Source organism: Malaclemys terrapin, chromosome 16 (assembly GCF_027887155.1).
Source record: "Malaclemys terrapin pileata isolate rMalTer1 chromosome 16, rMalTer1.hap1, whole genome shotgun sequence".
Classification (NCBI taxonomy): Eukaryota; Metazoa; Chordata; order Testudines; family Emydidae; genus Malaclemys; species Malaclemys terrapin.
This window is the reverse complement of record NC_071520.1, coordinates 1,394,753-1,421,971: the sequence shown is the minus strand read 5'-3', so window position 1 is coordinate 1,421,971 and position 27,219 is coordinate 1,394,753. Positions and strand designations below refer to the sequence as shown.

At 53.3% G+C, this 27,219-nt stretch overlaps 1 protein-coding gene across 4 annotated transcripts in view; it reads right to left on the bottom strand.

Moving 5' to 3' along the window:
• Positions 1-23,539, bottom strand: part of LOC128824526 (acyl-CoA dehydrogenase family member 11-like) — a 40,219-nt gene extending 16,680 nt beyond the window's left edge. For 2 of the 4 annotated variants that reach the window (XM_054006112.1, XM_054006114.1), the window contains exons 1-10: positions 23,099-23,539; positions 17,687-17,919; positions 16,825-16,924; positions 15,109-15,226; positions 13,987-14,129; positions 13,694-13,843; positions 13,359-13,453; positions 9,783-9,882; positions 4,420-4,560; positions 208-300 (exon numbers count right to left, since the gene is read on the bottom strand). In XM_054006112.1, the coding sequence (XP_053862087.1) occupies positions 208-300; positions 4,420-4,560; positions 9,783-9,882; positions 13,359-13,453; positions 13,694-13,843; positions 13,987-14,129; positions 15,109-15,226; positions 16,825-16,924; positions 17,687-17,919; positions 23,099-23,401 (1,476 nt within the window). In that variant the 5' untranslated portion in view covers positions 23,402-23,539. The remainder of the gene's footprint in view (positions 1-207; positions 301-4,419; positions 4,561-9,782; positions 9,883-13,358; positions 13,454-13,693; positions 13,844-13,986; positions 14,130-15,108; positions 15,227-16,824; positions 16,925-17,686; positions 17,920-23,098) is intronic. The other 2 variants (XM_054006113.1, XM_054006115.1) reach the window with 1 other exon arrangement.
• Between the last annotated feature and the right edge of the window lie 3,680 nt (positions 23,540-27,219).

The window sequence follows — 27,219 nt, the reverse complement described above, 5'->3', positions numbered from 1 at the left end:
TCTATCACAGTGTTAGAGCTCTGTGGTGATGTGGGGTCCAAGAGCAGGGCTGGCAAATGGGCAGAGGACAGCCATGACATTAGACATTTGGCAATCTGTCTTTGGCAGAGAGCCAGACTGAGGTGCAGCACTGCAAAGGGATGCCTGAGGGGCACCAAGTGAGGAGCTATAGAGAAGAACTGTCGTGCTTAGTTTGTGTTTTCTTACCTGGGCATCTCGCAGTGCGACTGGCAAGCCAGTGTCTTCCATGTAGCCCTGCCCTCCAAAACACTCCAGTCCCTCAGAAATAACAGCAATCGCCTGCAAAACACAGAGCACAAGACTCCAGGATTTGAACTGGAAGATCCAAATTACCCAGATGGAGAAATGGCTCATGCTGTCCTCCATGCTAATTACTATGTTGCAGCCAAACAGTTTTGGGTGCTGATCCTGCAGGGAAAGGGTTAAGTGGGTTATGCTAACTCAGTGAGGCAGGTGACTCGTTACCCTACATGGACATAAAGGGATTTGGAGGGACTCTCTGGGGAGAGGAACTAGGGCAGTGGTTCTCAATCAGGGGTTCATGTGTCCCTGGAGTGACACTGTGGTCATCCGGGGGGTACATCAACTCATCTAGATATTTGCTTAGTTTTACAACAGGCTACATAAAGAGCACTAGCAAAGTCAGTACAAACTAAAATTTCATAGAGTTATTTGTTTATACTGCTCTATATACTAGACACTGAAATGTAAGTACAAGATTTATATTCCCATTGATTTTATAATTATATGGTAAAAATGAGAAAGTAAATTTTCAGTAACAGTGTGCTGTGCCACTTTTGTATTTTATGTCTGATTTTGTAAGTACTGTGTGTAGAGCAGGTTGGGAAACGCGCCTAGTCAAAGGGCCACTTGGTCAAAATCTTGAAGTTCAGCAGCTTAGAGTGTCAACTGTGAGAGGCCAGCAAGTTGCCCTGAGAAGCAGACAGTAATCCCCATGCTCCATTGATAAATAATGCAAAAAATAGTGCCTGGAAGTAAAGCAATTTGTTTCAAGACAAACACATTACCTCCCTCCCTGGATAAGTGGATCCATTCAAACTTCTGCACACGTTTAGAGAGAGAGAAACAGCAGGGGAGACTTCTAGAGAGTTAAGGTTGAAACTGAACTTCTACACAAACCCAAGCCCCTTTTTCAATTGCTCATAACTGTAGGAAACAAATTCCTTTGGGGAGTGAATTGTCTTTGCTTGGTCTCTGCCCAAAGGAGAATTCTCTTTTTTAATTTAGCAAAATATTTTCAGCCAAGTGCATAGGCATGCGCAGCACATTTCATTAGGGTGTGCACCCAGGGAGTCCCACCCAAGCCCCACCCCCATCCCGATCCACACCCTCCTACTTCCTGTCCCCTGATTGCCCCCCTCAGAACCCCAACCCCCACTGCTCCTTGTCCCCTCACTGGACCCTACCCCCTATCTAAGCCTCCATGCTCTCTTGTCTCCTGACTGCCCTCCCCTGAGACCCCCCCCCCCGCACTGTAACTGCCTCCCTAGGAGCCTATCCCCTACCTGCCATGACCCTTATCCACACCCCCACCCCGAGACAGACCCCCGGGACTCCCATGCCTATCCAACCACTCCCTGCCTCCTGACAGGATCCCCAGAACTCCCAACCCATTCAACCACCCTGCTCCTTGTCCCCTGCCCGCCCCCTCCAGAGACCCCCCCCCCCCCGCTCCCAATCACCCCCCAGGACCCCACCAACTATCCCCACCAACTGTCCCCTGACAGCCCTGACCCCTAGCCACACCCCTGCCCCTGACAGGCCCTCTGGGACTTCCACACCCTATCCAACACCCCCATTCCCCATCCCCTGACTGCTACTGAGACCGTCAGGCCCACATCCAACCCACCGTGACCCGGCCCAGCCCCCTTACCATGCCACCGCTCAGAATAGAGTCCCCACCAAATCCCACCCCCTGGGCATCCCCTTGACCAATGACGTGATGGCACTTACGGGGCAGGCACTGAGAGCGCCAACCAAGCTGGAGTGCAATGGTGAAAGAGTGCTATGACTGACGTAAGTCAAAGGTCATGTGTAGCGCTGGGGAGGCAGCGATTGGCTGGGCGGGACCGGGTGGGGGAGTAAGGGGGGTCTTGGTAGCAGCATGGGGTTCACTGTGTGACACAATTACAACAACTTTGTGCAGCTGCTGGGGAAGTCTGTACAGGCAATAAATACACCCTGCGCAGGCAGGGAGGACCCTGTCACCCTGACTCATAAGTGCTGACTTTTGGTTTTGCGGTGGGTGCCCCATCCTGGCTTCACCCCCTTATCCAAGGCTCCACCCCCACTCCACCTCTTCCTACCCCATCCCCCTAGAAAACCTCCTTCTTGCAAACTCCCTCCCCTAAATGCCTCCCACCAGCTGCTCACTCCTTTCTGCCCCTCCTGCCTTAAGGGTGAGATGTGGGTGCTGGAGGATTACTCTGCCAGTTTTGAGGGGAGGCTATTTTCAACGTTTATACACTTTCATTCTAGTTATTGAAAGCGTGTCTACCATTGGTATCTCCCCTTCCTGATGTTTCCCAGTTCTTGTTCTCCATCTGTGTCCCTTTTCCCATCTCTCTCTGCTCCCCACTTCCTGGTAGCTCTATTTAGCAGCAGCTCCCACCCACACACTCAAAGCAGCTGTCTCCCCCGAAACCCACTCCCTGCAGCCAGCCTAGAAACTACACGCTCTGACACAGAGAGAAATTTAATTCAACAGCCCAGCATAGAAGTGGCCCATTCATTCATCCTGCTGTGTGGCTGCTGTGTTGTTGCTCCAGCTGTTCCCAATCCCGGGGCTGCAGCCCACCCCACTTTGACTCCTTCACACACTCTACAACTTTTGTGGGAGGGGAGCCCCTGGTGGGACCATGGCCAAAGGCAGGGGAGTGGGGGCCAGTTGCTTACTCCACCAGGCTGCAGCAGCCCAGCACCCTGAAACAAGAGGAGCTCAGGTGTCCCAAGGTGAAGCAGGGCAGCATCTCCTGACCTGAAGTGATAGAGGGGGATGGATGCAAGGGAACGAATTCCCCAGGAGGTGGAGGGGTGGGGGGCAGGGGGGGGAGGGTGGAGGTGGATCCAGGGGAAGAGAATCAATCCTTCCTTACACTGGGAGGAGGGGATGCTGATTGGCAGGGGAGGGGATAAATTGCCTCTTATAGGAAAAGCCCCTCAGGCAGGCTTGATCTAGGCATGGAGGAGGGGGCAAGCATTACTTTCCCTGGCATAAGGGAACCACAGGGGCTGGAAGCTCCCAGAGCCTACATAGGAGGGGGCTGGACAGCATCCAGGCTTGGGGAGGCTGCTCATTTGCAGCTGGGCCTGGAGTGAAGCCCCTCTGGACAGGTAAAGAAGGGGGAGGGGGGCAAGCTGCAGGCCCCAGCCCAATTTCACTCAAAAGACACAAGGAAGAACTTTTCTTAAAGGAGCTATGTCCTTTGGTTTGCCCCCCTGCCCAGCACTAAGGGAGTCTGGAGCTGGTTTCTCCTGACTGAAGGGGGAACACAGGTCCCGGGGGAAACACCAGGGTGGGCTGAGACTGGCTGGCTCAGTCCTTGAGAAAGCCCCTGGCCCGTCCCCTGGAGCCAACCCAGAAGCTGCCTGCCCATCTCCCCCCAGCCCCCTGCCAAGAGGCTGCCCACCCCTCTGCAGCTAGCCCAGAAGCTGCTGTGCCCTGGCTGCTGGTCCCCCATACCCCAGCTTCCTCTACCCTGAAAATCAGAAAGACTCACTCACCTCTGCCTGCAATCTCCAAGCTGCAGTAGGGGTAGGGGAAACAGCTGATAGGTCCGACTTCACACCGAACAGCTGATTGGCTGCAGCCAGCCAAAGGGGTAATGAGGGCTGCTGCAGCATGCTAAATAGCTGATTAGCAGTTGCCAACAGCTGATCTCCCTGGGTGTGCTAAGCAGCCTTCTATTTGTCCTCCTCCCCGCCCCAAGCCTCCAGCGGGGGAGGGGGAGGAGCAGCCTTCCCAGACCGAGCTCAGGCATGATTAGGGTGTGCCTGGGCACACCCCGTGCGCATGCCTATGGCCAAGTGTACACACACTTTAAAAAACCCACACCACTGTTCCATCTGTTCTGATCAAACATGTGCCTCATTCACCAATCACTGATCGGAACACACCTCTCCCGTGCCCTATAGCTGACCTCCACTCCTCACAATGCAGAGCAATTAATTAACCCACCTGCCCTAACTGGCAGCAGTCATTCCATTGTTCTGCTAGCCTTGCAGGAGCAGGTTTTCCTCTTTCTACCCCAAGCCCTGGACACTGTATTGCTGCTGCAATTTGTATTCTCCCTGTAATTCATTCTTCCGTCCAGCTCAAGGTCAGTGACATGCGGCACAGAGCCCATCCCAGGCTAATCGAATGTGGCCACCCAATACCTGTTTCCCAGTGTAGAGCTTAGCAACTGGCGTCAGCAGCCTGAGAAGATGCAGGTCCTGCTCACTGGCCATCTTGGTCTCCTCTAATCCCAGCAGCCTGGCTATCTCCATGAGCATGAGAAAGGCCCCTCGAGTTTCCACCTGCAGGGAAAGAAGAAGCAGGGAGCGTTCACGTGCAATCCCTATGGGCACAGGCATGCATCAGCCACATCTGACCTTGTACTGGGAGAATTACCTTGAATCACGACCAAGCCCCTGCCAAAGCTGCAGAGGCAAAGGCTGCTCTGCCCAGGTATTGCAGACCAGGTGTGGGGTCCTCATTCCCTTGGTAGTTCTGTAACCATGGTCCAGTATTAGGAGTGGGACAGTGCCACTTTTTTAGGCTCCATCAGACACCAGATCAATACTCCTTCCAGGCACCTGATACAATTCTCAGCTATACCACGACATCACAAGTCCACATCCTTCCACAGTGATGCACAGGACACAAGATGACATCCTTCCAAAGATGGAAGGATGGCATGGATTGCACCCTCAGCAAGTTTGCAGATGACACTAAACTGGGAGGAGTGGTAGATACGCTGGAGGGTAGGGATAGGATACAGAGGGACCTAGATAAATTAGAGGTTTGGGCCAAAATAAATCTGATGAGGTTCAACAAGGATGGAAGAATCCCCTGCACTGATACAGACTAGGGTTAGTGGCTAGGCAGCAGTTCTGCAGAAAAGGACCTAGGGGTTACAGTGGACAAGAAGCTGGATATGAGTCAACAGTGTGCCCTTGTTACCAAGAAGGCTAACAGCAATTTGGGCTATATAAGTAGGAGCATTGCCAGCAGATCGAGGGACGTGATCATTCCCCTCTATTCGGCATTGGTGAGGCCTCATCTGGAGTACTGTGTCCAGTTTTGGGCCCCACACTACAAGAAGGATGTGGAAAAATTGGAAAGAGTCCAGTGGATGGCAACACAAATGATTAGGGGGCTGGAGCACATGACTTATGAGGAGAGGCTGAGGGAACTGGGATTGTTCAGTCTGTAGAAGAGAAAAATGAGGGGGGATTTGATAGCTGCTTTCAACTACCTGAAAGGGGGGTCCAAAGAGGATGGATCTAGACCAGGGGTCTCCAACACAGGGCCCCCAAAATTGCTTTGCCCCAGGCCCCCTGAATCCTCTGGGCAGCCCTGCTATGTCCAGTTTTGGGCCTCCTGCACCCTGACCCCCTGCCCTGAACCCCCTGCCACACCCCACACTCCTCTTGCACCCCATCCCACTGCCCTGAGCCCCCTGCCGCACCCTGCACCCTTACTGTACCCCTCACCCCTCCTGCACCCCACACTCCAACTCCCTGCGCTGAGCCCCCACCACACCCCACACCAGAGTTGGGGTGGGAATTTTGGGGAAGGGGTTGGAATGGGGGCAGGGAAGGGGTGGGAAGAGGCAGGGCAGGGGCGGGGCCTCATGGAAGGGGTGGAGTGGGTGCGGGGCTGAGGGCAGCAGCGGGGGAGGTATCAGTAATGCGGCTCTCGGGCCAATGTACTAGTCCTCATGATCATTTGAGTTTGAGACCCCTGATCTAGACTGTTCTCAGTGGTATCAGATGACAGAACAAGGAATAATGGTCTCAAGTTGCAGTGGGGGAGGTTCAGGTTGGATATTAGAAAAAACCTTTTCACTAGGAGGGTGGTGAAGCACTGGAATGGGTTACCTAGGGAGGTGGTGGAATTTCCTTCCTAAGAGGTTTTTAAGGTCAGGCTTGACAAAGCCCTGGCTGGGATGATTTAGTTGGTGTTGGTCCTGCTTTGAGCAGGGGGTTGGACTAGATGAACTCCCGAGGTCCCTTCCAACCCTGATATTCTATGATCTGCAGAGAGGCAGGTGCAACCACTTGTCAGGACCTGCAAAAACTCGGGCTGATTGCTTGATAAGTGGCTCATTTCCCTGGCAACATGATATTAAGCTTTTCTGCATGCATCTGTTCTGATGTGCTCTGCAGAGGCCATTTAGACCAGCTGGCCATATCACTGTTCTGAGGACAGACTCAGAGATGCTAGAACATCAACTTCTATGTTTGATAGTAATAGCTTGGAGATACAGCTGTCTCTCCCCCAACACCATCACCCTGAAAAAGGATTCTTATATATTAGGTGGGGATGAAAGAGGAACTTGTCCCACCATGGGGCCAAGCATTTGCATGATGTTACATTGCTCAGAGCAAGAAGGAAACGGAAGGTTTGATTGGGTTTGGGGAAGTGAGCAGGGCCCTTTGTATTTTAGATCCCTTTTTGGACAATAAGTTTCTGCAGGTTGTTTTTTGGTGATTTACCATAACAAACAATATTTTCTTCTCTGATCTCTGTAAAGCAGAGAAGGACCAAACTGCTAATCCAGACCAAGGTTTGAAACTCCTTCCACAGCCCAGCTGGTTCATCAGAGCCAGAGTGCAGGTTCACAGATGGGCAGGATCCCCTGGGAGAATAACATGAAGGGCAAAGGGGTCCAGGAGAGCTGGCTGTATTTTAAAGAATCCTTATTGCGGTTGCAGGAACAAACCATCCCAATGTGTAGAAAGAATAGTAAATATGGCAGGCGACCAGCTTGGCTAAACAGTGAAATCCTTGCTGACCTTAAACGCAAAAAAGAAGCTTACAGGAAGTGGAAGAGTGGACAAATGACCAGGGAGGAGTATAAAAATATTGCTCAGGCATGCAGGAGTGAAATCAGGAAGGCCAAATCACACTTGGAGTTGCAGCTAGCAAGAGATGTTAAGAGTAACAAGAAGGGTTTCTTCAGGTATGTTAGCAACAAGAAGAAAGTCAAGGAAAGTGTGGGCCCCTTACTGAATGAGGGAGGCAACCTAGTGACCGAGGATGTGGAAAAAGCTAATGTACTCAATGCTTTTTTTGCCTGTGTCTTCACAAACAAGGTCAGCTCCCAGACTGCTGCACTGGGCAGCACAATATGGGGAGGAGGTGACCAGCCCTCTGTGGAGAAAGAAGTGGTTCGGGACTATTTAGAAAAACTGGACGTGCACAAGTCCATGGGGCCGGATGTGCTGCATCTGAGGGTGCTAAAGGAGTTGGCGGATGAGATTGCAGAGCCATTAGCCATTATTTTTGAAAACTCATGGTGATCGGGGGAGGTCCTGGATGACTGGAAAAAGGCTAATGTAGTGCCCATCTTTAAAAAAGGGAAGGAGGAGGATCTGGGAAACTACAAGCCAGTCAGCCTCACTTCAGTCCCTGGAAAAATCATGGAGCAGGTCCTCAAGGAATCAATTATGAAACATTTTAGAGGAGAGGAAAGTGATCAGGAACAGTCAGCATGGATTCACCAAGGGCAAGTCACGCCTGACTAACCTAATTGCCTTCTATAATGAGATAACTGGCTCTGTGGATGAGGATGTGTTATTCCTTGACTTTAGCAAAGCTTTTGATACAGTCTCCCCCACAGTATTATTGCCGCCAAGTTAAAGAAGTATGGGCTGGATGAATGGACTGTAAGGTGGATAGAAAGCTGGCTAGATCGTCGGGCTCAACGGGCAGTGATCAATGGCTCCATGTCTAGTTGGCAGCTGGTTTCAAGTGGAGTGCCCCAAGGGTCGGTCCTGGGGCCAGTTTTGTTTAGTATATTTATTAATGATCTGGAGGATGGTGTGGACTGCACTCTCAGCAAGTTTGCAGATGACACTAAACTAGGAGGCATGGTAGATACACTAGAGGGTAGGGATCGGATACAGAGGGACCTAGACAAATTAGAGGATTGGGCCCAAAAAAACCTGATGAGGTTCAACAAGGACGAGTGCAGAGTCCTGCACTTAGGACGGAAGAATCCCATTCACTGCTACAGACTAGGGACCGAATGGCTAGGTAGCAGTTCTGCAGAAAAGGACCTAGGGGTCACAGTGGACGAGAAGCTGGATATGAGTCAACAGTGTGCTCTTGTTGCCAAGAAGGCTAACAGTATTTTGGGCTGTATAAGTAGGGGCATTGCCAGCAGATCGAGGAACGTGATCGTTCCCCTTTATTCGACATTGGTGAGGCCTCATCTGGAGTACTGTGTCCAGTTTTGGGCCCCACACTACAAGAAGGATGTGGAAAAATTGGAAAGAGTCCAGTGGAGGGCAACAAAAATGATTAGGGGTCTGGAGCACATGACTTATGAGGAGAGGCGGAGGGAACTGGGATTGTTTAGTCTGCAGAAGAGAAGAATGAGGGGGGATTTGATAGCAGCCTTCAACTACCTGAAGGGGGGTTCCAAAAGAGGACGGAGCTCGGCTGTTCTCAGTAGTGGCAGATGACAGAACAAGGAGCAATGATCTCAAGTTGCAGTGGGGGAGGTCTAGGTTGGATATTAGGAAACACTATTTCACTAGGAGGGTGGTGAAGCACTGGAATGCATTACCTAGGGAGGTGGTGGAGTCTCCTTCCTTGGAGGTTTTTAAGGCCCGGCTTGACAAAGCCCTGGCTGGGATGATTTAGTTGGGAATTGGTCCTGCTTTGAGCAGGGGGTTGGACTAGATGACCTCCTGAGGTCCCTTCCAACTCTGATATTCTATGATTCTATGATTCACACCCAGCTCGCTTCTATAGTCCTCAGTCCTGTTTGTCTGTATATTGTTATTATTTATTTCTATTACAGCAGGCCTAGAGCGCCTGAGCAGGATCAGGGCCCCACTGTGCCAGGTGCTGCACAGACAGAGTGGAAGGCACCCACTGCTCTGAAGTGCTTACAGTCCCCATAGAATTTAAATAATAGAGCACCATGTACTGCACCAGGGATTCCACAAATCATTCAGGGACCATTTTGGACATGGGTGAAACCCACTCGGGTGCTCTGTCCACCTCTACTGGTGCCTGGGTCTCCTGTCAAAGTTAATGAGCCTGCTATGGCCTGGGCTAATGGAGCTGGGTCTTTTAGCTCAAGCCTCTGAGGCTCATGCTTTGAGATCCAGAGGTCCCAGGCTCAATTACATGCCCAAGGGCAAGGTATAACATGCGCTTAGGTTACATGGGCATCCATGTACTTCTAGGAGGAATAGCTCTGCACCTGTCTGCTGTTTGAGCAAATCCAGGCTCCTGCAGAGTGGCTGAATCCCTGCTCAGCTCAGCTCAAATCCTGCTGGAGTACGTGTCACATCCCTATCTAATGTGCCATGGATCGATACTAGCCAGTTCTGGCAGCCTTGTGCCTAAAGCAGGGTTGACAGCGTCAGTAACAAAACTCCACAGAGCTCTGACCAGTCTGGTTATGAACAACAGTGGCAGGTGGCCTCGCTGATTAACAGCTCCCTGCAGCAGTGGTGAATCTTTGCCTTGCGGTCTGAGTGAGCGAGCGAGCTAGCTGAGTGTGAGGAAGCCTTACCTCCAGCCGGGCCATGGTTTGCATGTGCAAGGGATGGTCCTTGATGAGCTTCCCAAAGACGACACGCTTGCTGGCATACTCTCTGGCCAGGTTAATCATCCTAGGGACGAAAGGGCAGTCAGGCATGGATAGGGTGACCAGATCAGAGATATAAAATATCGGGACGCAGTGGGTCCGGGCGGGGGCAGCGCGGAGCGGGCAGGGACCGGGTGGGTGGCACGGGCCGAATCCTTGCTGCTGCCAGGGAGCCCCGCGCCTCTCCCTCCCGCTCGCGGCTGCGGCTCCTTCCCGGTGGGAGGTGCCTCCCGCTGCCCAAGGCCCACCCTGGACATATGTGTCGTGCGTCCCCCGTGCCTAGTCTCCCTCCCGCCAGGAAGGAGCCACTGGAGCGCAGCTGAATGGGAGAGGCGCAGGACGTGCGCCGCATGTGCCCAGGGTAGGCCAGGGGGCGGGAGGCGCGTCCCACCGGGAAGGAGCTGAACCCGTGAGCACGAGGGAGAGGCACGGGGCTCACTGGCAGCAGCGGGGATTTGGCCCCACCCCTGCTCTGCGCTGCCCCGCGGGCTGCAGGACTGGAGCAGCCTCCGCACTGCTCTCCTGGGCCCTGGTGTGCAGCGGCCCGGGGGCTGGGCAGGAGCCCTCTGGTGCGGCGGGGGGCTCAGAGCTGATCCCCTCCCCCCCCCCGGTCTCCCTCCCTTTACCCGCCTGCCCGGTGCCCGGGTGCCGGAGCTGACTCACCAGCTCCAGGATCCAGGCACCGCCACCACCCCTCTCCCTCCTGGCTTGCGCCGCCATGCAGCTGCAAGCCTGGGAGGCAGGAGGAATGCTGCGTGGTTGGGGAAGAGGGGGGGCCAGGGCGGGGATTTGGGGAGGGAGCCAATGGGGGATGGAGGGGGCGGAGCAAGGGTGTTGGGGGGGCGAGAGTCCCTCTGGGAGGGCAAAATTTTGTATTTGTCCAGTGTCCTGACCAAACATTGTTCAGGACGCGGGACAAAGAAGCAAATATCGGGACAGTCCCGATAAAATCGGGACGTCTGGTCACCCTAGGCATGGAGGGTTAGTGGCTGCAGCTTTTACATTCCCATATATATTAAACCCATTTCCTAACTTCCCCTTTGAGCCATTCACAGCTTGGGGATGCAGAATAACCCTGCCATGGCAGATGGAAGTGATACTGTATAGTCAGCCTAGGAGACAGCTAACCCGCAGCAGTGCTTACTTTTCCCCATCACCCCAGCAAACCTCTTCCTGCTCACTTGCCTGTTGTCAAGTGCTGAAGGCTGGAATGCTGTTGCCTTGGTAATACTGTTTAGGTTGCTCAATGCATCTGTCCTTGGACTAGCAGCTCATGCAGCCTGCTAATTTAGCAGACCTCGATGTTACTTATAAAGAGAGCGCACAGGCACAGGGTGACAAAGGCACTCGGCCTGGTGTATTGCCCTCAAGTTGCAGTCCTAGCGCCCTGGCTCCATGGTTACAGGTATGCTAACACCAGTGCCTGTGGCAAGGAGTGGCTCAGTCAGCAGCAAGAGTCTCTGCTGTCCCCTAGGCCATACAAAGGGTTAAGGCAAGGGACCCTGACATTTATAGCCTGAGACAAACAACTTACCTACCACCCTGCCAGTTTCTTGACACGTTTGTTACCTCCCCTTGTGCCTGATATCTCAGACACAACATCCCTATTCATTGTTCTGTTAAACCATCTGCTCTTGTACAAGATTGGGATGTATCCGTACTAGCCTTCTGAAAGGTATTTGCATAAATATTTAGTGTGTTATTCTTTTGCCAAGGCCAGGCCTACAGCCTTTGGTTCAGGCCTCAAATCTGGCACCAGGCCCAGTGCTCCAGGCTCTCTATTACACCACCTAGCTCCCGGTTGTTCTTAGTAATCATGCTTTGGATGGTAGTGCCAAAGGCCCAACTAAGAAGGGGGGCTCCTTGTGCTAGGCACTGTACTGAGTAGTGGACAGTCCCTGCCCCGAACAGCATCCAGTCTCAGCAGATCAGACAGATGCGGGCTGGGAGGAGGCAGAACATGCCAGTCGAATGAGCCGTGCACTAGCAGCACATGGCATGTTAGTGCTGTGAAAGAGAGGGGGCAGGGGAGAGGAGAATAAGAGGCAGGCATGGAGTGCCGCTAAAGGGAAGAACGGGTGAGGGAGGGGAAGGGGAGGGTTGGAGCAAACAACCAATCAGCACAGAGCAGAGAAAGTCACCGAAGGTCCTACAGAGTTAGCTGGAATGTCCAGAGGTGCCTGCCTTGGTGGCTTCTGCCCATGCCCACTGGAGTCTCTGGCTGGCTGTCTTCTCCCCAAGGCCGTATGGCAGGGATGGGGATAGGCAGCGCCTGGGTCCTAGCACAAAGTCTCTCTGGAGGATGTTTCTGGACCCCAGTCCAGCCCCAGTAGATGCTTTGAGAGGTCTAACATGGCTCTGGCGTGTCAGTCTCAATGCCAGCTCAGCCAAGAATTGCTCAGGTGATGCTGGCCTGATCCTCAATGAGAACAAGTGTCAGTGATTAGTTCTAGGTAGGCCAAGGGCTTGAGTCCAGCTTCTGCTGCGACCATCCCTCAGGTCCCTGGGAAGTTTGTCATGCTCTTTCCCTCCACACCTGCTAGTTCACATCTTCCCACCACCTCCTGAGCTCCTACCCTGAGTGGATGCTGACATGCCTACCCAATCCCACCAGGAGGGACAGGAGTGACAAACCCTTCTCTTGCACTCCCTGGCTGTCCCAGCAACACCAGTAGGAGAAACAGCCAGTCCCTGAGCCACTGCTGGCTCCCCACATCTGCATGCACACGCCACATTCATCCCTGGTGCTCCTGCACTCCTCCCTTCCCAACCTCACCCCTGACTCGGGGGAGGTGACAGCGGTGTCTTCTCTCCACCACTCCCCAGCAGTAGGGACATGAGTGGAACCTCCACTATCCCCCCATTTGGATCCAGCTGGGCTCCCACGTATTCATAGGTGGCTGGTGCCCTGTTGGGCCGGATGCTTGTCCATCTCTGACTGGGGCCCTGGGGCGCTGCTATAACACCAGCAGCAGCCAGTGTGGCTCAGGATCTAGCTTGAGCTGCCACATGTCCCGCTGACAGCAGAGCACTTGGGAGCCCTCCCCGGGTGGAAAGTCAGTGGAGCTTTGTCAATTTACATTTCTTCACCTGGAGAGCTATTGATGGGAACAACGTACATTTGGGGGCATTCTTTGCGACTCTTAAGACAGGAGGTTGCCCAGCAAGTGTGGCCTCTTGCATAGGCTCTGCTGCACATTATCTGCCCTGCTGTACTGCCTAGGACCCCCCTCTGGTAGGCACTTACAAACACAGAGCTAAGAGGCGGACCCTGCCCCAAGCAGCTCACAAGCTGAGCCAACATTAGGAAGTCCTACTTGAAACAAAAACAGCAAATAGGAAGTTTGAAAGCCAGGATGTTGTGAGATAGAAACAACCTTCTCCTCCCACTTCCCTGCATCACTTAGCTCCCAGACACGGCCCCACCACAGCACGCAAAGCTGAGCCCCTTTGTCCGCCTGGCTGCTCCCCAAGGGGCATGGAGATCCATGTGGGCTTCACCTCCTCATGCCAGCCACTGCAGAGATGACATTGTGGATCCTAGTTATGGTCAACATGTTGGCAATGGAGGCCACACCCCGACCCTCTGCAGAGATCTGAAAGCATCAAGGAACAAAGGCTAGAATAAATCCCCCCAGGAATCTCTTTGGAAGCGGAGTGTGTCAATGGGGTGGTGGAAATGGACTCTTCCCTCCATCTCAATCTGCCTCAGTCACCTGAAAAATCTGACTTTTTGCCTTGAAACCCCCACCCTCGTGTCACCGTGTGTGTCTGCCAGCCCAGCCCATTGAGTAGGGGAGAGCCGCCTGATCTCTCCACTGCTGCCCCTTGCATACCCGATGTGCCTTGGATCCATCCAGCAGCAGCTCAGCTGTCGGCACCTGCCTTGTCCCCAGCTTCTCCTTCAGCCTTTGCACCTCAATGCCATTCAGCTTCCCCTCCTTATCTCGCACCTCCAAGAAGAACAGGGACAGGCCTCTGGAGCCCTATGTAGAAGGACATGTGAGAGATCCCTTCACTGCAGGGAGTTCTACATAGGCTGAATGAGGAGTATTTGGCTGTGATGAAGAATGGAAGGGGAGGAAAACAATTTCTCTGCCACCTTCCCGGGCTCCACTGGGAAACTCACCTGTTCTACACGTCCCTGAGCATCCATGATCCTTGCCAGGGTCAGCGTCATGTCTGAATCAGTGGCTGATGTAAACCATTTAAAGCCGTAGAGGCAATATGTGCCATCTGGCTGCTCTCTGGCCACTGACTCTGTGCCACTAGCTGCAAGAAAAGAGCACAAGATCTTGACTTTAGGGGAAGCATCTGTGACAGGCAATTCTGGCTTGTGGCTTAAGCAGCACCTCTTTGCTCTGCGCTGTCAAGATGAAACACGGATCAGCAACTAATCCTCTTCACTGTCCTTGGGTGAAGTGCAACCAGGGTGAAATACTCACACCTCCATAGAAAAGGAGCCCAGCTAGAGTGTTAGCAGCTCAGACCAATTGCTCCAGGTTAACAGCAAATACTGGCAGCACTGATAGGAGAGGAATGAGCTTGACTTATAGGCATAATGATGCAACACTACCACGGCTCCCATTCCACCAAGAATGGCAACGGGCACTCTGTACCCAGGAGCCCTGCAGTCTTGCCTCGCCCAACAGTGTTCACTCTTCAGCTGGCCCTTTCATTTCTCCCAGCAGGGAATTACACCTAACCTTCCAGGATCTGCTGAGGGGAACACTCCCCTCCCAAAGTCCTCTGTCTCCAATATGCAGCACTGAGGTTTCTCTGCATCCTTAAAGCCCCATATCGCCAACATTTGCTTGGGAACAAGAGAAGAGGACTAGCATTTGAAACAGGGTCTTCCAGAGTTCTTTGTCCCATCACAACAGATGCTGGCTAGAACACCTCTGCTGCCTGTGTTCAGAGCTGAGCTTCTAGAGGTGGGCGCAGGGCATTCTCTGTGGAGGGTCCGTGGCTCTAGACAGCTGAGTGGGTGTGTGGTAGTGGCCTGGAAGATCTGTTTTGTTGTGTGTTGGTGGCAACAAGAGAGATTGTCAGACCATCTGGGGGCGCAGGGGGTGTCAGATGCATGGTTTCCCTTGGTTTTAATCCACTACATGGTTTTGAAAACAGCCCCAATTGTTTTACGTTATTGTTAACACGGCCTACTGTGGTCTTATCGGCCTTGTCAGTTATTAAAGAAATGCGGCCATACAGAGCGCTTCCACTGGAGCCACTTTCAACCTGTGACACTTACCAACATCAGAGCCTCCTTTGCGTTCCGTCATCCACTGGCCAGAGGTCCAGAACTTCTTGGGGTCGCGTGATGTCAGGTGGCCAAAAGCTTTCGCTAGGGGCCCGGAAATACCCAGAGACTGTTGCGGGGGGAAGAAAACCAAGAATTTCATGAGAGAAAGATCCAGAAAGGCCATCTACATATTTCACTGACCACACTCATGGAGGGGGTGGGGAGAGGATTTCACCTTCCTCTGAGGCATCAGAGATCAGCCACAGCTAGTTACAGGACACCAAACAGGCTGGCCCAGCTCTCTGAGGTGGTACAGAGAATCCTATTTCCAGATGCCTGGCTGGTGGGTCTTGCTCACGTGCTCAAGGTCACACTGATATCCAGAGTTGAGGTTGGAAAGGAGTTTTTCCCTAGGTGAGATTGGCAAGGGCTTTGGGTTTTTTTCCCCACTTCCTTCTGCAGCATGGCACATGGATCACCTGTTGGGACCACCTGGGCATATCCCACCTAATCAATTTCCTGCCATTGCAGGGCCTCGGGCACTGGTGGCATTTCAGTGTCTCCCGTTCTCTCACTGTGACACACAATTTAGGATTGAAATGCTTTAGTCTAAGTAAAGTCTCCATAGAGGCATCTCTGGGTGGGGATGGCGCCCTGGGACATACAGGAGGTCAGACTAGGTGATCTAATGGTCCCTTCTGGCCTTAAACACTGTGAAACAATTGCCTTCACAAGCTGCAGAGGGTCATCCAGGAACCTGTCCCTGGGTCAGAATAGGCAAACTCCAACCAGGGCAGGGAATCTTTCAATGTCCTGAATCCCTGTATGTCTGGTGACTGCTGCAGAGAGTCTCGGAAATGGCCCAGCGTGTCCATGGGAGAGGGCTGACAGTAGCATTGTACAGAAATAAGATCCAGACTCCATTACACAGGGACATGTCCTGGGAGGTGCTGATGTCAGGGGGAGCGCCTTCAGCTCCCCCTGACTTCAGCCTCTCTAGAGATTTGGCCCAAGAGTTTCCCCAGCAGCCTGTGCACCAGGGTACAATGTACATCACCAGCACACAGCAAGCTGGAGGGAGGACAAGGCCCTTAGGATTATTTGCTCACTGTACAAAGGCCAAACTATGCTGGTGAGCTCAGGGCCTGATTCTCCCCTGCTCTGTACCTTGTGTAGGCACAGACACCTGTGCAAACCCAGCCAAGTCCTCAGCCCAGGAAAATCAATGGAGCTCAGCTAATTACACCAGTTGAGGATCTTGCCATGGCATTTAGCACCCACTTTGCACAAGTGTAAATGATTGAAGGGGGGAGGGATAGCTCAGTGGTTTGCGCATTGGCCTGCTAAACCCAGGGTTGTGAGTTCTAATGCTTGAGGGGGCCATTTAGGGATGTGGGGCAAAAATCTGTCTGGAGATTGGTCCTGCTTTGAGCAGGGAATTGGACTAGATGACCTCTTGAGGTCCCTTCCAACCCTGATATTCTATGAACAAGATGCAAGGCAATGGAGAATCAGGGACTCATGGCCTTGAAATGAAAGTGGCTGGAAGACTTATTATTTGCATTACAGTAACAGCTAGAGCAGTGGTCACCAATTGGTCAGTCACAATCAACTGGTCCATCCTAGAGGATCTCCCAGTCCACCCTAGCCATGCTGCCTTTGCAATGAATGCAGACACCTGCAATGAAATAGCCTGTGCTGATTAATGACTAGCTGCTTTCTTACCTCAATGACTTTAGCTGCTCCATCAGTCATGGCCAGCGGGCAGGTGAAGAGGCCAGCAGAAGGTGCATATAGGTACAGCTTGGCAACCTGTTGCACACGGCTACCAAAAAAAGAAATCAGGGATAAACATGCCCCACAGCAATTCAGCTGTAGCAAGGAGAAAGGTTCCCAATATGGAGAGAGAAGTGGGTGCAGCCACAAAAACTGGAGAGTATCAGGGCTACCCAGCTCTGCGAGTAGAGGAGGAACAGTCTCCAATCCAAACCAGTTTGTGACAGAGAGAGCAGGAACCAGAGTCCTGGCCCAAAGGCTGGTAGAACCAGGACACAAATGAGCCCCAGGCTTGTGCCCTGGTAGATAGCATGCAATGAGTGCAGTTCTAGAGCATGGTAATAACTGAGAGCTCTCTCTTGGGGCTGGAGCTCCTCAAAATTACCGGTGAGCCAGATCCAGCCCTCTGTTATTCCAGTTTTATGTCCGAGTATTCCAGTGCAGTGTGTGTGTGTGTGTGTGTGTGTGTCAAGCTGGAGTGTGTGGGTGAGTTAGGCCCCCGGAGCAATGAAGGAGCATGGTGACATGATAGAAGATTATGAAAAATTATAGGCATTGAAGACTGATTGATAATGAGGTGGTGTGTTACAGTGGGCAGAAACACTGCTGTTCTTTCTGGCGGGGTAGGGGTGAGTCTGCCTATACAGCATTTATTACCCATGAGAAGACAGGGGACCCAATCCTGTGATGTGCTGAACATCAACCTTCGAAGCTTAACCTGCAAGAGGCGCCCAGCACCTTGCACAGGATTGGGCCCTAGAAGGTGCACATGCTTGAGACTGTGGAGTGGTTCTGATACCCATATGGTTACCTCCAGATGGAGTATTTCCTCTCGTAGGCCTCAGCGATCAGCCCCTCCTCCGCTGCAATCTCCTTCATCCTCTTCCAGGCTGGGCAAGTGACAATGTGGTCCACACGCCGCCCCCAAGCATCATAGTGCTGCAGTGCAGGAGGATTCAACTCGCACTCACGCCCCAGAGAGTCAATCTCGGCCGCCACACGGGCCCCAAACCTCTCCAGATCCAGACTCACCTTCTCCAGCACCTGCAAGGCAGCCCCACGGAGACCTCAGAACACACTCGGTGGGGTGAGGAACCTGCAGGCAGTCCCTAAAATATCTGTCAAAGCAAAGGATGGAACCTGTTCCTGGATGGCACTAACCATCTCTTTGCCCATCCTGTCCCCTCTGGCCTGCTCTTTGATGGCATCTCTTACGAGTTGGGACAGCAGCCTCTCTCTTAGCCTAGGATCAGAGTGTCACTCCACTGTCACACTGCCTCCATGCTCCCCTCTCGCAAAGCAAATCACCCTGGCTGCCCCTCTGGATTTTCCAGAAGACAACAGAGCTTTACCATCCACCAGACCCTGAGAGAGCAGCACACAGGCACTCATTTACTGACAACAGGGACCCTAGCGGGAGAGTCTGCCAGCGCCATCTGGAGAGGAAGGAGCAGTTACCGCTCCATTTGATGAGGAAAGGAAGATGGTTCAGTAGTTTGGGCCCTAGCCTGGGACTTGGGGAACCTAGGTTCCATTCCCAGCTCTGCCAGTGACTCCCTGTGTGGACCTGGACAAGTCACTTCTCCCTGTGCTTCAGTTCCCATCTATAACATGGGGATCAGGCTGTCCTATCTCACAGAAGTGTTGTGAGGCTAAGTACTGCCAAGCTTGTGAGACACGCTGGTACTAGGGTAACAGGGGCCGCTGGGACTGAGCCTCTTAGCCAAGTCACTGGAAGCCCATCAACTGTAGGAGCCAAGGGTGACAACTTGCTGTCACCAGGGGAAGGAGCTCTAGAGAGGAAGCCAGGAGAGATCCCAAGACACTGTGACCCCAATGGAAGTACAGATACCAGGGATAGGAAGTAACTTGGGGGTGTAAATAAAGGTACCAGACCCTAGGCCACGGATATGGTCTACATTAGAACCCAGTGGAGTAGGGTGAGCCTGGGTTCCCCTAGCCCCCTGCCTTGGGACTACAGTCACTAGGCAGAGCGGATCTTGACTCTTGCCATTGGGCAATGATACTGGGGACTATAGCCACTAGGCAGAGTGGCCTTGGACACTTGGGGCACCCAGGCAGCCCCTGACAAGGGCCTCTTAGGGCCAGGTGGCTTCCATGACCCCTAAACAGGCCTGTGCCTTACAGGCACAGTCTAAGAATCCAAGTTGCATGTGCTTCACTGTTCTGGAATTTGCTTTGGAAATGCAAGAGCCCTGGGTCTCGGTAGCTGTTAATCTCAGTCGAGAAGCAGAGCAGGACCTCACTAAGCAAGTCTCCAAACGTTGCCAGGCATCTCACTAGGCAGGGACATTGGAGGTAAAACATGATCGTGAGCTTGCAGCAAACCCCAAGTGCACTGCTCTGTTCACCTCCAAGTAACAGTGCCCCCCACCCCCGCCTTCCAGGAGTGAGAGACCGGCAACCTGCCTGGTAATTTACACGCACTCCAAATGGACCTGCCACAATTAACTTTGTAATTCAGGATGGTGCCCAAGAGTTCTAATAGGCTCTTTGCCTACCACCTAGTAGAAAGAGATCACTGCCCCTGCATTTGTGACCATAGACTATAACATCCCAGCAGCATCTTAATGCTGCACTTCCACTAGGATCATCCACTAACCATCTAGTCCAAAGCAGAATTCACTAACTGCCATACAGCCTCATTCAGTGCTTAACCGTATTCAGTGCTCGGACAGCCCAATGGTTGGTGTGTTAGAAATGCTTTAAGACAGAGATGATAGAGAGGTGATCCCTTATGCTACAGGGCATTTTACAGAGAGATGGAGGAGTTCCATCTCTTTCGGTGATGGGGAAGCTCAGCAATGCAGAAACCAAGTGTTCACAAATCTGTATCATCACTTTTACAGTCAGATATGTTTCCACCACTAGAAACAGAATAAGCTTCCCTAGAAAGAGATGGGCTCCCCCAGCACCAACAATAAGCACACATAGGAACACAGGACTGGAAGAGACCTCTTGAGTCACCGAGTCCAGATTCCAGCTATTGCAGGCAACCTCATTATATAATCCTGATGAGAAACTTATCAAACTCCATTTTAAGACTAGTTAGGTTGTTTGGCCCCACTACTCCTACTGGAAGGCTGTTAAATTCAATGGTAGCCATCATGTTTTCTTTGCATTGAAAGAAGACATTTAAGCTCACAGCTGGGAGTTACAGGGGACTTCATTGCAGCTGGACTTTGCAGCCAAAGAGAACATACACTTTCTTCCAGTTGCCAGAAATCATGATAGAGTACCTGGAATCAACAGATCTTCCACCACCACCACCACCCTAAGAGCATTCTTTGTTAATCACCTCTGAACACAGCTGCATGGAGACTCAGGCTCCAGTGTGGTATTTGGATGGCACGTGCAGAGCTTCACACACTCCTGTACAATTTCCTGTCTCATGCAGCAATCACCAGACCCCTGTTGCATTAAGTAAGGGGTCTTTAAGCTTGGATCTTCCCTTTCAGTAGTGGGACAACACTGCCTCTCTGTGGCCAAATATGTAACTCTATGAAATATCTTGCAGCGATTTGCTGGATACTGTCCCAGCCACTTTCTCTCTTCAGAGGAGAGCTCTCACACCAGGGGACACACATCAGAATGAAAGCATGAATCCATCAGCTCTTCACGGGGCTTCAAAATATTCTTGCCACAGGTGCCAGTAAAGAAGGTGTTCATGTTTAACCAGGGCATCCTCCTTCTCAGGCCCTGTTCATACACCTGATCTGGCAGCATTGTTGCAATGCTGTCTTTGTGACACCTCATCCTTCTCTTTAGCAACAGGCACAGCTGTCAAAAAAGCAAATCCCCAAAGCAGGCATTACAGTGTTACAGACACAGGACTATGGCTTTATGGCAGGGTCAAGCGAAAGAATAGACCAAACAGTGACAGAAAGAGCTTCAGATCAATCACTGAGGGCCAGATTCTCCCACCCTTTTCACCCTGAGTAATACCTAGCTTTAGAAGCAATAAGATGACTTGCAGTGGAACAAATCAGAGTCAAGTGCTACTCAGCATGGGTAACAATGGAAGGATCTGGCCCCCAATAGCTGAAAAACTACAATAGCCTGTGGAGCCAGTGTATGCCCCCTTTCATAGGGTTAATAAGCCACACTCCCCATTCCTTCTCTGTCCCATCCCCAAACTTCACTGGGGATTCCTACAGAGCTGAGCTCAATGATACAAAGAGAACATCGATCACTCTGCATAAGGTCTGCAAATCCAGCCCCCATCTGCAGTGACCCCATACAATGCCAAGCTCTGGCCTTATTGTCTAAGGGCAAACACAAAGCCTAGTGACTGATATTGCAGAAGGGCAGACACAAGAACTCCTGATCATTCATTCCAGTGGCAGACTGAAATGGACACATTCTTCCTCCTGAGGGGAACTTCCTTAAGTGCCCTGCTCGCAAAGTGTAGTTAAATTAAGAGCAAGAGAAAAAGAATGGCTTAGCAGGGTTTGCAGGCATCTCAGTGCCTATTCTCCTGGAAATTTTCACTTCAATGCAGACTTAACTCAGGCCCAGCTGTGGATCTTCCCCTTAACACTCTTTGGGTTCACACATCTGCTCTCCTCTATCAGTCCTATACAGTGAGGTAGCCACCTCTCCTTGAGCTCTACATCAGACCCCAGCGTAGCAATTAACATAGAATCACAGGACTGGAAGGGACCTTGCTAGGTCATCTAGTCCAGTCCCCTGCACTCATGGCAGAACTAAGTATTATCTACATGTATTACTACCTTGAGGTAACTGCAGTGACAACAGAGTCATAACAATCAAGACATGATGGTCTTCCAATCCCTTCCCATAAGTCCCGTGACCAGAAATCAATTGCTTCTCCTCTGCTTTGTCATTTCTTCAGCTTCACACAACTCTGGTGTTTGACATGGGGAGAAGGATAGCTTGGTGGTTTGAGCCTTGGCCTGCTAAACCTGGGGTTGTGAGTTCAATCCTTGAGAGGGGATCTGGGGCAAAAATCAGTACTTGGTCCTGCTAGTGAAGGCAGGGGGCTGGACTTGATGACCTTTCAGGGTCCCTTCCAGCTCTATGAGATAGGTATATCTCCATATATATTTTTGGGGGGAGGGATAGCTCAGTGGTTTGAGAATTAGTCTACTAAACCCAGGGTTGTAAATTCAATCCTTGAGGGGACCCCTTGGGGATCTAGGGGCAAAATCAGTACTTGGGTCCTACTAGTGAAGGCACAGGGCCAGACTCAATGACCTTTTGGGGTCCCTTCCAGTTCTATGAGATAGGTATATCTCCATATATTTTTTTTACAACAATGTCCACTACCAAGTCTGTGCAGGAGCCTGCAGCTACCAGAGCAGGCAGACAAATTGTCCCACAACATCCTGCAAATGTGAGCATACAGCAGCACAGAGAGATGTGGTGCTGTGAACCCTGGGATACATGCCTAGATAGCTGCATTGTTTGTCAGAGCCAGATGCAGCACCAGTGCTGATGGGGGGCATGACAACACAACAACACAGCCTGGGTTAGGCTACCATGGGTTAACTTAGCCCCTGATTGTTTACTCCATGCTTGGCATGCAGTGAAGGCATTAATAGCCTAACAGAACAGAGGAGTCATGTCTCACCCAAACCTACCCAAAAGACTCTGTTAAACCCTTTTCACTTCTGCTGGAACATGCTCATGTCCCATCACCATTTTTCATCACAACTTCAAGACAAATGAATGGATAGTCAGAAAGCACCAGTAATCCACCCGTGCATGATATATGGTTCAGCAATAAAGGAGCTAAGGGATCAGTGATATACAGGGTTTTCACTCTGCAGCAGGAGAGCTGGAACAATTTGGATAGTGCGGGTAGGGTGACCAGACGTCCCGATAAAATCAGGACTGTCCCGATATTTCGCACTCCTGGTTATTTGCTTTTGCTCCGCCAGCAGGACTCCGCCTTCTTTTCTTTTTTTTTTGCTCTGCCGGCGGGACTCCCCCCCCATGTGTCCCGATATTTTCTTCATCCCATCTGGTCACCGTAAGTGTGGGTGCTGAGAGCCATTGAACCAAACTGTAAACCCTCAATATAATGGAAACCACTTCAAGCCAGTGGGTGGAGCAGCACTCCCAGCACTGCAAATTCCAGCACCTATGTTCTGCAATGCCCACAGACTGAAAAGGTGTCCACAGTCTCAGCAATAGGGGGTTGTACTGCACACACAACACATACACACACAGGTCAAACCTGGAATGGCAGGTGTGTTTTCAAGTAACGCTGAAGAAAAGCATCTTCTAGGTACTGGTTTCCAATCCTGGGTTGCTCTTGGAAAAAGGTCCCAATTTCAGTCCTGGCAAAGGGCACCTTCAGCTCTAGTAAGGTGCATTTGTCCCAGGTCTCAGCTTTCTGACTCTGACCTGCAGACATCTTGGTTCCTCTACAGCTCAACTTTGGGCACTGAGGCAGGAAGCAGCCCAGCTTCCACAGCTTGTGATTGGTGCCAGGGCTCCACGTAGATAAGCGACTGACAAGCCTGACCCTGCAAAACATGAGAGTGGGTTAGTCCAATTGCTGGTGTTCAGACCTGCCCTGGGTTCAATACTCAGTCCACGACTGTGTCTGCATTTAATCGCAGGATCCCTTCAGTAGCTCAGGAAGGAACACTTCTTGTTTCCCCTCCCTCTGGGGTTGGGTTTCCAGCAGCTACTGGCTGCATAGTGGAGGAAAGGTCAGGGGGAGGGAGAAGAGAGAAGCACCAATAAGGGTGCATGTGTGCAACATTTATGCTGGCTCTTCTTGCCTGTCTGCCAAATCACTGATTTGAACCCGCCTATTTGTGACACTCCCAGAGCTGGGGAAGCCACGTGAAGTTCTCAGAGCTGGGGACTACCGAGAATAGTATGTGATGTGATAGTCTGCAAATAAACAAAGTACACACAATTAGAGAGATGAAGAGGGGAAATACCACCACCACCAAGGTACTGAACCAAAAACCCATCCTCAGCATTAACTTGTTCCCAGGCATGTTGGCCTGTTTCTTGGGGCTCTGTTGTGGTAGCACAGGTTTTTGCATCTTTCCCTGTAAGAGTTCTATAGCTGGGAATGAATTTGATTAGCCCACTCTGACTTCAATACAAAGGGAAAGGACTCTGTAGCACATTCCCCATTTAACTGACCTCCTGCATAGGGATCTGGGCTGGTCAGCCAAGTCACAGAAAACACAAAAGAAACAATGTAGTTTTTGGTGACATTAGCTGCTCCAGCACTGAGCAGGTGGTTCTAAATAACAGCTGAGCCTCAGATAACACAGGTGAGAAGACAGAGACTGTGCTCACCACAGTAGAGGGTGCTGAAACAAAATGTGTGCCCCATCCATTCCATCTCAACATTTTCCGGGCTAAGCACCCAACCACACAATGCTGCAGACATTCATCCTGTGGTGCTTAGGGAAGACATGGAAGGAATACTGTAGGGTGATCAGACAGCAAATGTGAAAAATCAGGATGGGGGTGGGGAGTATATAGGAAAAAGACCCCAAAATTGGGACTGTCCCTATAAAATCGTGACATCTGGTCACCCTAGAGTACTGGATGGCCACCTGATAGAATCCTTCCACCTGATTTTACCCCTTTTGGCCCAAGGTGAGGATAAGGAATCTTACACTAACAAAGGGATTTCAATGGAGTCAATGGGAGTGCAGCATTCCAATCTCACTGGAGTCAGTAGGAGCCAGGCAGCGGGAACCCTCTGAGGTTCCTTTGCAAATCCCTGCCCAAATCTTCATTTGAAAAAAAGCTTAGCTCTCTTCTGATTGCTCCTTAGGGCCCTGTGGAAAGCTAGTAAGTCAGGTCCGCTCTCTGCTGGCCTTGGGCAGAAACTCAGAGGGGGAAAATTTTGATTTAATTGAAAGGAAGACAACACCTTTGTAAGGACGGATGCAAAAGACAACCTTGTTCTTATGAAAAACAAAAGAACAAGCATGGGCAGGTCTGAGCCCGGGGTTCTGGGGGCGATGGAAGGGGTCTGAGAACAGAGCGCTGGGGGGGTCTGAGGACTGGTCTCTGGGGGGGGGTCTGAGCACAGAGCGCTGGGGGGGGGTCTGAGCATGGGGCTCTGGGGGAGGTCTGAGCCCAGAGCCCTGGGGGGGGTGTCTGAGCACTGGTCTCGGGGAGGGGTCTGAGCACAGAGCGCTGGGGGGGGGGTGTCTGAGCACGGGGCTCTGGGGGCGATGGAAGGGGTCTGAGCACAGAGCGCTGGGGGGGGGTGTCTGAGCACGGGGCTCTGGGGGCGATGGAAGGGGTCTGAGCACAGAGCGCTGGGGGGGCGAGGTCTGAGCACGGGGGGTTGGGGGAATGGGGAAGCGGTCTGAGCACGGGGCTCTAGGGGGGGTCTGAGCACGGGGGGTTGGGGGAGGTCTGAGCACAGAGCCCTGGGGGGGGTCTGAGCACTGGTCTCGGGGGGGGGGGTCTGAGCACAGAGCGCTGGGGGGGGTGTCTGAGCACGGGGCTCTGGGGGCGATGGAAGGGGTCTGAGCACTGGTCTCTGGGGGGGGTCTGAGGGCGATGGAAGGGGTCTGAGCACAGAGCGCTGGGGGGGCGAGGTCTGAGCACGGGGGGTTGGGGGAATGGGGAAGCGGTCTGAGCACGGGGCTCTAGGGGGGGTCTGAGCACGGGGGGTTGGGGGAGGTCTGAGCACAGAGCCCTGGGGGGGGGTCTGAGCACTGGTCTGGGGGGGGGGTCTGAGCACAGAGCGCTGGGGGGGGTGTCTGAGCACGGGGCTCTGGGGGCGATGGAAGGGGTCTGAGCACTGGTCTCTGGGGGGGGTCTGAGCACGGGGCTCTGGGGGCGATGGAAGGGGTCTGAGCACAGAGCGCTGGGGGGGCGAGGTCTGAGCACGGGGGGTTGGGGGAATGGGGAAGCGGTCTGAGCACGGAGCTCTGGGGGGGGTCTGAGCACGGGGCTCTGGGGGCGATGGAAGGGGTCTGAGCACAGAGCGCTGGGGGGCGAGGTCTGAGCACGGGGGGTTGGGGGAATGGGGAAGCGGTCTGAGCACGGAGCGCTGGGGGGGGCGAGGTCTGAGCACGGGGGGTTGGGGCGGATGGGGAAGCGGTCTGAGCACAGAGCGCTGGGGGGAGGGGTCTGAGCACGGGTCTCTGGGGGGGGTCTGAGCACAGAGCCCTGGGGGGAGGGGTCTGAGCACGGGTCTCTGGGGGAGGTCTGAGCACGGAGCGCTGGGGGGGGCGAGGTCTGAGCACGGGGGGTTGGGGCGGATGGGGAAGCGGTCTGAGCACTGGTCTCTGGGGGGGGTCTGAGCACGGGGCTCTGGGGGAGGTCAGAGCACAGAGCGCTGGGCGGGGGTCTGAGCACTGGTCTCGGGGGGGGTCTGAGCACAGAGCGCTGGGGGGTCGAGGTCTGAGCACGGGGGGTTGGGGCGGATGGGGAAGCGGTCTGAGCACTGGTCTCTGGGGGGGGGTCTGAGCACGGGGCTCTGGGGGAGGTCTGAGCACAGAGCGCTGGGCGGGGGTCTGAGCACTGGTCTCTGGGGGGGGTCTGAGCACGGGGCTCTGGGGGCGATGGAAGGGGTCTGAGCACAGAGCGCTGGGGGGGCGAGGTCTGAGCACGGGGGGTTGGGGGAATGGGGAAGCGGTCTGAGCACGGAGCGCTGGGGGGGGGGCGAGGTCTGAGCACGGGGGGTTGGGGCGGATGGGGAAGCGGTCTGAGCACGGGGCTCTGGGGGAGGTCTGAGCACAGAGCCCTGGGGGGGGGTCTGAGCACAGAGCGCTGGGCGGGGGTCTGAGCACGGGGCTCTGGGGGAGGTCTGAGCACAGAGCCCTGGGGGGGGGGGTCTGAGCACTGGTCTCGGGGGGGGGGTCTGAGCACAGAGCGCTGGGGGGGGCGAGGTCTGAGCACGGGGGGTTGGGGCGGATGGGGAAGCGGTCTGAGCACGGGGCTCTGGGGGAGGTCTGAGCACAGAGCGCTGGGGGGGGGCGAGGTCTGAGCACGGGGGGTTGGGGCGGATGGGGAAGCGGTCTGAGCACGGGGCTCTGGGGGAGGTCTGAGCACAGAGCGCTGGGCGGGGGTCTGAGCACGGGGCTCTGGGGGAGGTCTGAGCACAGAGCCCTGGGGCGGGTCTGAGCACTGGTCTCGGGGGGGGGGTTTGAGCACAGAGCCCTGGGGGGGGGGTCTGAGCACGGAGCGCTGGGGGGGCGAGGTCTGAGCACGGGGGGTTGGGGGAATGGGGAAGCGGTCTGAGCACGGAGCGCTGGGGGCGGGGGCGGGGCCTGGGCCGGCCCGGCCTGAGCAGGGGGCGGGGCCGCTGTGGCGAGGCAGGCGCCCGGGCAGGCGGGCTCGCAGAGCAGTCAGGGTGCG